Source organism: Triticum dicoccoides, chromosome 4B (genome assembly GCF_002162155.2).
Source record: "Triticum dicoccoides isolate Atlit2015 ecotype Zavitan chromosome 4B, WEW_v2.0, whole genome shotgun sequence".
Lineage (NCBI taxonomy): Eukaryota > Viridiplantae > Streptophyta > Magnoliopsida > Poales > Poaceae > Triticum > Triticum dicoccoides.
Window position 1 is genome coordinate 65,543,268 of NC_041387.1, and position 12,502 is coordinate 65,555,769.

Below are 12,502 nucleotides of genomic sequence, written 5' to 3' on the forward strand. Positions count from 1 at the left end.
AAGTTCTATTTAGTTGTCTAAGCTAGAGAAGTTTGATTGCATGTTTTCTAGTTAACAAGGTTTTTTCGGTCAGTTTGACCACTGAGAAAATTTTCTACAGTTCTAATTTATTTGAATGAATTTGAATTTAAATGTTTAGAACGGAAGCAAAGCTTGCTAACCACTAGAGTTGCCACACGAGGAAAAAAGATTTGTTTGTCCTTTCAAATTGGTGCAAAGACAAAAATGTGGTGCCAAATTAGAATTTCATACCAGAAATATAGTGTGAAGTGGTCAGATTTCTTAAATACAACGAGCAAGTGTAGTTTGGGTGGAGGTGGCTAAATCCTTAGTACAGGAATGATCAAATCTCTGGTTTGAGATCTTGCCTGGCCACGGTGGATTTTTATTTTATAGTAATAGTTAATGTACTAACACTAGCAAGGTGTCAGTGATGCAGAGACTGAACTCTTTGTCAAGAAAAATTGCGAGGTGATAGAGAAGACTCTGAATTTCAAAACTATGTGACTCTAGTCTTCAATTCGCATTCGCAAATATAGTGATGTGTGTTTTCGTCCTACTCCTTCCGTTCCTAAATATAAGTCTTTCTAAGATTTCAATATGGACTACCTACAGAGCAAAATGAATGAATCTACACTCTAAACTACATCTATATATATCTGTGTGTAGTTCATAGTGAAATCTCTAGAAAGACTTATATTAGGAACGGAGGGAGTACTTGGTAATTTCTCCAAAAAAAACTGTGAACTCATGATAAATGATGATATTAATTGATTTCTTTGCACGGAATAAAGTGATGAATTTAACTTTTAAATTCAAGATAAAATAAGGAACTTTACTGAATTGTTACTTTGAGCGTTTATATTTGCCTTAGAAATTATTCCGAGTTTCGACCGTTTTTTTTAATATTGCTCCCTCTAATCCATATTACTTGTCGCTCACTTAGTACAACTTTGTTGCGGTCGACTGCCGTAAGCATGAGAGCCGTGGGAGTAGCATGACAATTTCGAGTGATGGGCAGGCAAGAATCACATGATAGTGTTTACCAATTTAAATGCGTAGGGCCGATCGGTCGATGGGAAATTGTTGAGTAAATAGGCAATTTCTCGATTAAATTAATCCATGAGTAAATCACTAGCATGGCATTGACTAAGTTGATGACGTACTGACTCTGATCTAAACATGCACGTACTAAGCAAACAGTAGACAAATCTACACATACTGCTAATATGAAAATAATCAGGAGCGGGATAAACGAGTTATACCCTCCAGTAGGCCACGCAGAGGCCGCGGCTTTGGTGGCAGCAGCGGCGTCCTTCTTGTCGGCGGTGGACATGGTGATGATGAAGGCGATGCGGACGTAGAGGAAGTAGACGATCGGAAGCGAGCAGTCGCGTAATCGCTGCCCAAAAACCTATTCGCCCCTCACCCCATACAGGAACCAGCAAAGGAACGACGGTGGGCGTGCGCGTGAGCAGATGTGGCGTGGCGTGGCGGGCGGCGGAGGAGGAGTGCGCGAGGGCCTCTTCTCTTCTCAAGCTCCAATAGCATGTAGAAGAGAAACTCTTATAAACCACTCCAACTCTCCTTCCACTTCCGGGGTGGGACTAAACTTCCCACCACACCTAGTGCCATATAACCCACATGGGCCCTTAGAGATTTTTCAGAAATTGCAATATGGGCCTGAGCGCATCTCAGATTTCAGCAGAAATCACATCCTTATTATGGCATAATGCACGTCTTACTTCGGCCATGGTTTCTGATCGTCCACCTGTTGGGCAACTTTCAGAAGTCAATATTCCTTTTGACATCCTGCCTCCGCTGGACATCCTTTTGTTTTAACACAATGCACAGACATTACATGATCTAGTCATTTGCAACACTATCAAACGTTTCTAGACTCGATTTTTGAGAAAGAAAGAGCCGAAGTTTGTCTTTTGACATCTACTTTCTTCCATCATAGATAGATTACGATGGACTAGTACATAAACTTTCCATCTGTATGTGCATGTGCCAGTGGAATCATATTCATATCATGTTTTATTCGGGACGGCGGGCAGCTGCACGATGAACAAATCAGGAGCAGCTAGATTGGGAATCTGAGCTCTACCGATAGGCTTGTTTAATTAGCTGGGGTGATTACTCCACTTGTCCTCACGCAAACAAAAGTAGATTGGGCTCTGACTTGGCTTTTCTGGTAGCTCGGATGCCGCTAAGCAGGTACCAAGGTGACACGTGAATTGTTCACTATTTTGGGATTTTAAATAACTCCCTCCATCCTGTAATGTAGTGTAAAAAACGTCTTACATTATGGAACGGAGGAAGTAGCATGTAATTAGGGGAAGGCTCGATGTTAGAGCATTGTCGACGTGCTCAGAGAATAGAGGGCACACATGGGCTTCATGGCTAGCAAGAGCGACGATACGCATAGTGGACATCATATGAGAGCATTTACATCAAGACCTGACAAACCATAATAGAAAGGCATGCAATAAAGCTATGGCAATAGATAGACAAAATATAGAGAGTGCTAGTTCTTCGCAATACAGAGTACAAACATAACGTAAGTTGAGTGCGAGAAAATAGAACCCCGAAGGCTTGGTGAAGACAATGGTTTGTTCATTTAATTTAAGTTACTGACACAACTCTACGTCTAGTTGAAGGGGGTGAGACTGAACTCGGAACTCGGAATACAAAGTTTTCACTTTATTCTCCTTCAGCTATAGCCAATTCTCACCGCGCGCAATCACTCGACTTAGATTTCTAGAACCTTCACAGACTTGTTTTTCACGTAGTCCTTGGAAGCTTGGAACAAACGCCTAAGGGTCTAGAGGATGAACAATCCGCAAGAGTAATAGGTTAAGATCAGCTTTGATCAAGTTCTACAATGATGCTGAATCGCTTAGCAGTTTTAGGCTTTGAGTTTTTTCTCACTAGGATTCTCTCAGATCTATGGGAGACATGGGTTGCTCAGATAATCTCTGCCTAAATTTTATGCAGAGCAGCCACCGGTTTAAGGTTGAGTTAAGGGGCTCTTTATATTCGTTGGAGCAAACCTGTGAGCCAATATGAACATTGGAGGCTCACTCACATCATCAACACGACACATGGCTAACTGTAGGATTTCAAAGCAACTCTCTCACGTGGTCTGTCTTGCCGTGCAAGACAACTAGTTGATTTGCAAGGCAATTGCGCTAAGGAGTCTCGAAGAATAACATCTCGGACTCTGAAGCCAAATGCACTTGTGTTTACATTCTCAAAGTTTTCAATGAAAGATTTTGGGTTTGGATTGAGCACGGACTAGAAGAGTTCAATCTAACTTTCACTTTGACACCCTCAGTAGTACAGTTTGTCATATTGACTCAAATAGAAGCAAAATAAACTAGTAAACCAAAGCCTACACTTCTGGTTCAAATTCTCCATTTGCTTCAAATGGGCACCCCATATTCTTCAATGTTTTCATAACATATTTAAGTGTCATAACTCTTTATTAAACCAAATCCTCACATACTATCGCTGCATACTAACAAAAGATATCGAGGAAGCATATTTAGGGTGCCTGTGTGTACTAGCATATTTAGGTTCATAACTCATCTAGTCCCTTAACTGTTGAATACTTCTGGTCCATCTGTGGCCCGTGGTGCCTATTGATCAGTTTCGGCCTGTACCGTCTTTCAAACTTTTACGACCCGTGCTGCATTTCGGCCAACTTCCGGCATGTGGTTTCTTTGGGCCATTTTCAGCCCTTTGTGTCTCTCGACCCATTTACTGCCCGTCGTGCCTGTGTGGCATTTTCGGTCTATGGTGGATTTCGGTGCATTCATGACCCACGTTGGCTCTAGGCCATTTTCAACCCGTAGGGGCTTTTGGACCATTTACGGGTCATGTTGCTTCTGATCTCATTTACGGCCCATGATGTATAACAACCCATTTACGACGCGTTGTTCATCTTGGCTGGTTTTGGCCTCCAATGAAGAGCCCTCAGGATAAACAACACAAAAGAACCATGCCAACCAACGCCAAACAATCGACCAAAAGTGTCAAGGATCAGATAGCTCCGATCTTAATAAAGAGGTTCTCATGAGAACAAGCACATCGATGGCAAGTTCATAGACAAACGATGCGTTTTACTGTTTGAATTTCGCCCAAATGATATACAGTATACAGAGTACCCTTTGGGCTTTCTGAATCTGATAAAGTATACAAATTCCAATAGGAAAAATATGCATGCAGCTCCTATCGAGCTGCCTTCCTGAAGCCATTTCCTGTCTGGTCTGGTATGGCTGCCCAGACAGTCAGCGCACGAGAGATTGTCCAATAGTACTACATGGCATGAACTCCTTGGCCTTGGAGCACATTACAGCCAGCGGCCGTCGCGGCCAAAAGAAATTGGAGGAGCTAATCTCCTCCTCATCAGGCGGTGGTGAAGTCCTTGGCCTTGTCGGGGCCGCGGGGCCGGTACGCGGCGATGATCATGGGGTCGAGGAGCAGCGGCAGGAGCTCGTCCTGGATGCACTTGTAGATCTCCCCGCATCGCGTCTGCACGATCTTGGCGAGGTTCATGGCGTTCTGCTTGTCGCGCCGGACGTCCTCCTCCTCGGGCACCGGCCCGTACTCGGTGGCGAGCAACTTGGAGAGGCGCTCCACGTTGCTCTCCAGCTCCTCCTGGTAGTTCTCGAAGAGGCCCTGCGCGATGGGCAGGCTGCCGCGGTGCTTGGGCCACGTCCGGACCTTGTCGTCGTCGCCGCCGAACATGTAGTAGGCGAAGACGTAGGAACGCGAGAGCACCTGGCGCGACTGCAGGAGGCCGCGGTGCGCCTCGGTGAGCCAGCTGGCGTCATGGAGGAGGGGCTGGTCCTGCAGCAGCGCCTCCAGCAGCTTGACCCGCTCGTCGACGGCGGGGCCGAGCTTGTCGTGCTCCAGCTTGTGCGAGTCGCCGTGGATCTTGAAGCGGTCGTAGTAGTGCGTGTAGCGGTGCAGGTTGCGCTTGGCGTTGTCCACCTTCTTCTTCTCCTCCCCCACGAAGCGGTTGCAGCTGTGGCCGACGATGCTGTCCCAGTCGTGCGCGCGCCCCGTCGCGCCGCCGCACTTCCAACTGCACGCAACGCACGTATGCATCCATGGATTCAGATTTAGGTTCAGAAAGCCAAGCTAGCTAGTGATCCATCACGCCCTCCAAGAAGCAAGCATGCCATGCATATCGATATCGTGGTGCCGATCGATGGTTACTTACCATAGATGCTGGCCGCACTTGCAGGTGACGAGGTTGCAGCCGCCGTCCTTGACGATGGGGTTGAAGCACTTGGGGCAGCTCTTGGTGTTGGCGAGGATCCAGTTGACCGTCTCCGACTCGCCGTTGCACTTGACCTCCCACATGTCCCACATGGTGCAGGGGCACGGCGAGTGCGCGCCGGCCGCGCACGCGAAGCAGAAGCCCAGGCCGCAGGGGCACTCCACCTCGGTGTAGCGCTCGCCGGCGCCCACGCGGATCGCGCGGCCGCAGTGCGGGACGCTCGGGCACCACTTCACCGAGTCGTTGTTCTCGAGGTACGACTCGAGGAGGAAGCGGTCGAAGCGCCTGGCCGCGTCGGGGTACTCGCCGGCGAGGAGCTGCTGCACCACGGCCTCGTCGCACACCACCGGGCACTTCACCCCCATGCACCGGATCTGCTTCTTGCCGCTCTCCACACACGCCTTGAAGTGCTCCGTCCAACCTGCACGACGCACAAAGTAAGATAAGAAAACGACACCAATAAGGATTGATTGATTATCCTTGCACATCACACAAGTGCCTCTCACTCGGCAAAGAAAGTCTAGTTGCTCAATCAAAGGTCATGAAAACGGGATTATTTATCTAATGGAAACCACATACTCCGTCCGGAAATATTTCTCTTACAAATGAATAAAATGGATGAATCTATAACTAAAATAAATCTAGAACTCTAGATACAATCATTTCTAGGACAAGTATTTTCGGACGGAGGGAGTAGATGCATATTTTGTAGGAAAAGTGTGTTTCTTGCGCACGCAAATGCATACACGTTCGAATGATAAAACCAGTCAAATCTAACATTCAAGTATCTACAATCACACCATTGGAATGTGGTTCTAACCATTTTAAATTTGTTCTCGAGGACGTTGCGCTTACGTGTCTACCATGTCACTTCTGTGTCATAAAAAAATAGCAGTAAAAAGCACAACATATAATGATTTTTTGGGGGAAATGTCCATTCCAATTTCAAAGATAAAACTCCCTTCGACTCATATTAATTATCCTGCTCCCGGCGACAATTAATATGGGTCGGAGGGAGTACTGACTTTTAAAAAAATTAAAATTTCTGGGAAGTTCTAATTTCTTTTGGGGAAATGGTCGTGAGATTAAATTCCGCGGGAAATTTGGAGTTCCTCACAATTCTCAAAACTGAAGCCATGTGATTAAAATTTATGACATTTTGTGTAGTTTTGAAAAGATAGGATTTATCGAAAAAGGCTTTCGCCCCGTTATATATATAAAGCAAAGATCATCAACCACCCAGTACAACACACACCACCACAACACACGCACATACCCAAGGCAGGATACATAGGCGCTGAGTGCAGCAACACCATCCCTAGCACTACACAGCCATCGGGGCCTCAACCATGAACACACCACCGCGTAGAGAAGAAGCTACATACGACGCACCGTGGGCTCCAAGGCGGTGCCTACAAGAGGGTTACGACACCGAAGCGTCGCCACCGTCCGACCCAAGGATCAGAGTTTCCCCCGAAGCAACACGACGGGCAACGAGAGTCGCGGCGACATCTTCAAGAAGGGAACGAGCTTCGACGTCGCAGGTCAATCCGAAGATAGAACATGTTTTCACCCCGACCAATATTCCCGCCACCGAACGCCACACCCTGGCTACCACGCCGTCCACACGGCCATGGCCACCAGGCAGCACCAAGTCACGGGCTTTGCCCAGGAGCACCGCGACACCACCACCAGGGCCGCCGCCCTAGCATCCAAGACCTTGACGCCACCCACCGCTACCCCAACCAAAGATATGGGCAGAAAAGGACCCGCCTTTTCACCCCTGAGCCGCTCCCAACGCCGAAACCCAATAGGCCGGCCAAAACTGGCTGCCATCGACCCGTCCAAGACACTGGCGGGAGACGAGCACTGTCCTGCTGCCGGGCATGAGACGAGCATGGTCCTGCTGCCGGGCGCGAGACGAGGCCGATCCTGCTGCCGGGCACGAGACGAGGTCTGTCCTACTGCCGGGCGGGAGACAAGCTCGGTCTTGCTGCCGAGCGTGAAACGAGCGATGGCCCATAGTCGGGGAAGGGCCGAACCTTCAACGAAGTTAGCACCCGGACGACGTGGAGAGGGATCGAAGGTCGACACACGCCGCCTACGGACCAGTCGACGCCGGAACATGCCCACGGCTGTCGCAGTCGACCTGCCAAGCAACCGTGGAGCCATCCACGACCAGAGCCGCAACCACACCAGGTCGCCGCCCAACCCGCGCCGGCCGACGAGCTCCAAGCGTTGGAGCCGTCGGGCACGCACCCGCGCGACCAGCCGCTGTTGCAGGCCGACACGGGCCACCACCACGTCGTGCCTGCACCAGATCCGCGGCACAGGCCCTCCACCATCCACCAACAGACTGACGCCGGGAGAGAGTAGCGCCAAACCCACCACCGACAGCGCCACCTACACCACGCAGAGGCCACTGGCCTTGGGAGACTAGCAACCCCAGACAGCACCACGCTAGCCAGGGCACACCACTGCACCTCGCCAAACACCAGCCCTGCCGAGAGGGCCGTCTCCGGCCAGGCAGGATGGGATCAACAACTCCATCGCCGCCAACCAGAGCCGCCGGGGCCGCCACCACGCGCAGCCGCCCTGCCACCCAGGCGTCCCAGGACGGCCAGCACCGCCGCATCCCGCCGATGGCGTGCGCCCACTAGATCCGAGCAGAAAAGCCCCGATCCGCCCCCAAAACGGTCAACCGCCGCTCCTCCACCGCAAGGAAGACAGAGAGGAGGGGGCCGCCGCTCCCCAGGGTCGTCGCCCCAGCATCCAGCGCCACCGCGCCGTAGAAGAGGCCGGAGGGCCAGATCCACACTGGCGCGCAGCTCCGCGACGCACGGCGCGCCATCCAGGGCTGGCCTCCACGCGAGACGGGAGAGAAAAGGCCCGCCACCGCCGGCAGCCGCACGGGCTTTGCCCCGCGGGGACGCCCGACGGCGGCGAGGGGGAGGGAGCAGGAGGGGGTGGCGGCGGCGGCGGGGTTAGGTCACCCGAGCCGCCCCCTGGAGAGCGACGCGGGTGCGGGGGCCGACGTAAAAAAAAGATAGGATTTTAAGACCCGAACTTTTTAAAATTATTTCTATTTTTTTTTACAATATGAAGGTAATGCGGTAGACACGTGGGCACTGGTGCTGACTCTACATAAGGACTAATCCATGTCGTGTCCTGTCTAGCCCATGAGAAACTGAGTGCTGGGCCATGGAAGATGGAACACCAAGCCAGGAGCATTTTCCTTCAGTCTGCCCTGCCCAACTATTTGCTTCAAGCTCCGCCGGTGATGGGCACCATGTCATAAAACCCCATTTTGCTACTTGAGGGTTAGGTTTGTCTAGTATTATGTGTAATGTGCTAATTAATCGGGCAACTCTATTTTTCCTTTTTAAGAAATCGAGATCCTTCAGGGCCTAGTTTCGAAGAAAAAATGTGCACTTTCAAATGGACGAGGGGTTGCAAACTACACTTTATCCTATCTTAGAAACTCTGTGCAACTATATTGGATTTACAAAATGTGCAACTTGATGTTGCACAAACTCTTTTTTTGTACATTTTTAGGAGTGACGGCGCGCAACCTAGTCAATTAGGAATAAATTTCTCATATGCTACTAAGAAATATATAATCCATTAACAAATTCAAACCTTTGGAACAACTGCATTTTGCAATAGAGTGAAAAATTTGCTTGGCTAACTCGGGCTAAAGAATTGTGTGTGTCGACCTTATTATATAACTCAATAAAGTACACTGCTGAAATTATTATGCTATGATTGTATTTTCATAAATTTTGCTCCTATGATTTGGATTTGCTATGTCCATACATGACAATTAAATTGTGCATGTCAAGTGTATACCCTTCGTTGGTAGAATGCTAGCCTTAAATACTACTCCCTCTGTCCCACAATGTAAGAGCGTTTTTGACACTACAGCAAAAGAGTTCTTAATAAGTTAAACTGTAAAGATAACAAGATAAACATTGTGAAGGGGAAGAAAACTCACAGTCATTGCAGAAATAATGGCCACATTCCATGGTGGAGACGGCGCCCACAGAGAATTCATCAAAGCACACCATGCAGTTGACCACTCTTGAGGGCAACCCCAGCGGCTTGCCGTTGATATTCTCGTGAAGCACGATGCCTGCCTCCCTGAACGTGCGGTCTCGCCCCTTCCTGTCGAGGTGGTCGTAGATGCAGTCTATCTTCCACCGATGGTGGATGAGGAGAGCGCGAGCATTGTGCTGCTTGACGTTGAGCAAGGTCATCACCATGGATAGATCTTGTTGCTGTAGGTAGAGAACCAAAGAGAATATAGTACATTACTCGTCTCATCACAGTTGGGAGGGAGACATGTATAATCTGAACTCGAAACAGTGCCTAGTTTAGTGACTCTAGTTACCTGTGCAATGGAAAGAGACTCTTGTGTAATTGCCTGCAATAACAGATAGAAGAGTAGTTCAGTAGTGCATCTTCTGATTTACAGTAAAACAGCAGAATAAATATTAGCTAATCCAACTAAAGCAAACCACTCGGGAAAAAATGAGTGTCGGAAACTTAAGACTAGGTTATTGCAACCACAGAAATCCGGCAATCAGCGTCAAGGAGAATTTCTGTATTGTCCCAACAAATTTTACATTGATATAACCAAAAAAGCCCATGTAAGAGACAGAGCGAATTTGATGAAGTGAAAGCTCGTTTTATAATTTCTCCAAAATTCCAATGTGATCCAGCGCCCAGCGGGCTTCTATAATTAAATAAGAAAATCATATGGACTATTATATTGTAATCCAAATTCCTCTGAGAATACCTTGACAGCGAGAGCAAATAGATGAAAATTGTGCTGAACTAAGTATCTTGCTCCTGAAGACTAAAATTCAAACCAATCTATTAATATATATACTGTCGTTAACGATGCCCTCCTCTTTTTATCAGTACATAAACCTGCATTGCATTTGAATTCAGATCGAAGCCAGTGGGCGCAATAAAACCATACCACAATCGCCCGTCGGAAGCCGATCGGGCAAGAGTTTACGGAAGCCTCAACATTAATCCCACCGATAAGGAGAAAAACAGAGATTCCGCGCAAACCCCAGGACCCTAATTCGATCGATTTGGTAAAGATTCGATCGGGCAGTAACCGAGGGCGCAATGAGCGGCTAGCCCCTCTGCGTCGGTCGACGGGCTTACTACTTACCCAGCAATCGGCGGGGCGATCCGGCATCGGCGTGTCGTCCTCGAACAGGCCCTCCTCGTCGGCCTCCGTCGCCTCCTCCTCCTGCTCGTCGTCGTCGTCTTCGTCGTAGTCGTACTCGTAGTCGTAGCACTCGTCGTCGCTGGCCATGGCGGGCGAGCCCGCCGCCGGCGCCGAGGGGTTTTGGATTCGGTAACGGGGCGCGAGGCGAGGCGAGGCGAAGCTTGGCTGACGAGGGTTTGGAAGCCGCGGGCTTAGCGCTATGATGATCTGATCGGCAACATGTAGATTTTGCTTGGATCGATAGTCGGGTTGGATTAGGACTCCGCTGGGCGCTCGGCGGGCGTCGCCTCGTGCGGATGCCGTTGTGTTCAAGATCCTCCTCGTTCACTCCGGTCACAAAATTTGTCACGTACTAGTATAAGTTCTCCTTTTCTTTCTTCTCTCTCTCAAAAAAGTACTCATTTTCTTTGTTGCTTTTTGTGGGCTGACGCGGCGCCGGTGGATAGGTGGCAGATCAGATCGGTGGCCTCACCAGCCACACGATCTGGCCCCTTCTAATCGTCCGATCGACGTGCTCCCCTCGCGACTGAACCGTGGCGACTATGCCTCGCATTAAGCGAGTACGTAGAAAGTCTTGTGTTGAGTTTTTTGTGGGTGTTACTGGACCAGCCCATTTTCGCGAGGGATCGATCCCTAGCTGCCACGACAACGATAGCCAACAACAACAAAAAAGATAACCAACACTACTACTAGCCACCGCGCCTGCCTACAGTTCGTGATAAGTAAAAGGACGCGACCTACTTGAAACTGTTGGGAAACCGGACCACCCTGCCGCGTGCTAAACGCACGGGCTAGCCCCTCCCGTTCCCCTTGGGTACTTATCCCTTGACCCCCTTTCTCCCTATATAAAGCACCGAAGAGCCATCATTGTAATACCTGATCATTGATTAATAAAGTTGGTCTCCTCCATATCTCTCTGTGCCATTTACTTTCGCGTATTCGACTATTTCGTCTACGACGCTCGCTCCCGCTCCGCAACCTTGGACCGGACTCGCCGGCAGGAGTTGCGGAACACGTTATCAGCACGCTTCGCTCCACCAACTCTCCGTCAAGCCTGCATCATGCAGGCTTTCGTCAATCCCAAGGAGGTATAAGATCCGATCCCCACTCTTTGCAAAAATGGATTCATCTCGTTACCGCGATTCCGTTTTTGCGATTAGTTTATTTTTTCGGATAAATTTACCTATGGTGTGGATTTCTCTCCCAAAAACTGAGCGGACGAATATGTCGCCGACCAATATCGATGTTTTTGGATCACGAAAGACTTGTTGACTACACTATACGGGAGTTGGTACAGATCGTGATCCAGATGATCACGTTACCGCCGCAACGCACCCGTTGTGCCACGCGCTGTCGATGTTTCCGATGAACACGACGATGTTTTGAGATCCCGATGCCAACATCCAGATGACGCCGTCCCAAGCAGCTGGCCATACCCGTGCCCGATGCACGCTCCTGCAGCCGGTGTGCGTGCTAGCTTGACGCTAGTCGCTGCCCGGCTGCTGGCTGCCCCGCGTACGCGCGCGTGGTAGCCGCGCCCGGCGTGCGTGCTGGCCTGGTGCTGGCCGCCGCCCGGCTGCTGGCCGCCTAGCCGCGCCCGCAGCGTGCTGCCGCCCGCCCCCGCTGGCCGGCCTGGCAGCCGCGAGCCGTCGCCACACCACGTGCTGGCCGCGCTCCACCGCCCCCCGCTGACCGCAGGCGCCGCCGCGGCTGCCGCCCGCCTTGATGGCTGGCCTGTCCGCGCCGTGGCCGCCCCCGCCTGGCTGGCCGCGCCGTGGCCGCGCCGTGCCGCGCCACTGGCCGCGCCGTGGCCGCCCCGCCTCGCTGGCCGCGCCGTGCGCGCCGCCGCGCCGTGCCGCACCGTGTGTGCGCATGTGCCTGTCGAGGTCGCCGCAGCTCGGGCGCTAGGGTTGGAAACCCTAGCGACCCCTAAGATGGCAAGCGGGCCGGCCCAGCGGGCTGTG

The 12,502-nt window shown here is 50.5% G+C and overlaps 1 protein-coding gene across 1 annotated transcript; it reads right to left on the reverse strand.

The window, feature by feature from the left end:
* Nucleotides 1-4,106: 4,106 nt before the first annotated feature.
* On the reverse strand, nucleotides 4,107-10,640 carry LOC119295041 (probable E3 ubiquitin-protein ligase ARI1). The gene is made up of 5 exons (XM_037573368.1): nucleotides 10,479-10,640; nucleotides 9,684-9,716; nucleotides 9,288-9,570; nucleotides 5,234-5,714; nucleotides 4,107-5,095 (listed from the first exon to the last, which is right to left on the reverse strand). The coding sequence occupies exons 1-5, from the start codon at nucleotides 10,623-10,625 to the stop codon at nucleotides 4,414-4,416; spliced, it is 1,626 nt and encodes a 541-aa protein (XP_037429265.1). The 5' UTR covers nucleotides 10,626-10,640; the 3' UTR covers nucleotides 4,107-4,413.
* Between the last annotated feature and the right edge of the window lie 1,862 nt (nucleotides 10,641-12,502).

Bases quoted from the DNA above. Each gene is read 5' to 3' on its own strand.
- LOC119295041 (XM_037573368.1), bottom strand. From the start codon at position 10,625: ATGGCCAGCGACGACGAGTGCTACGACTACGAGTACGACTACGACGAA. The intron at 9,571-9,683 runs GTAACTAGAGTC...CTCTACCTACAG, and splicing joins AGTCTCTTTCCATTGCACAG to CAACAAGATCTATCCATGGT. The intron at 5,096-5,233 runs GTAAGTAACCAT...CGTTGCGTGCAG, and splicing joins AAGTGCGGCCAGCATCTATG to TTGGAAGTGCGGCGGCGCGA.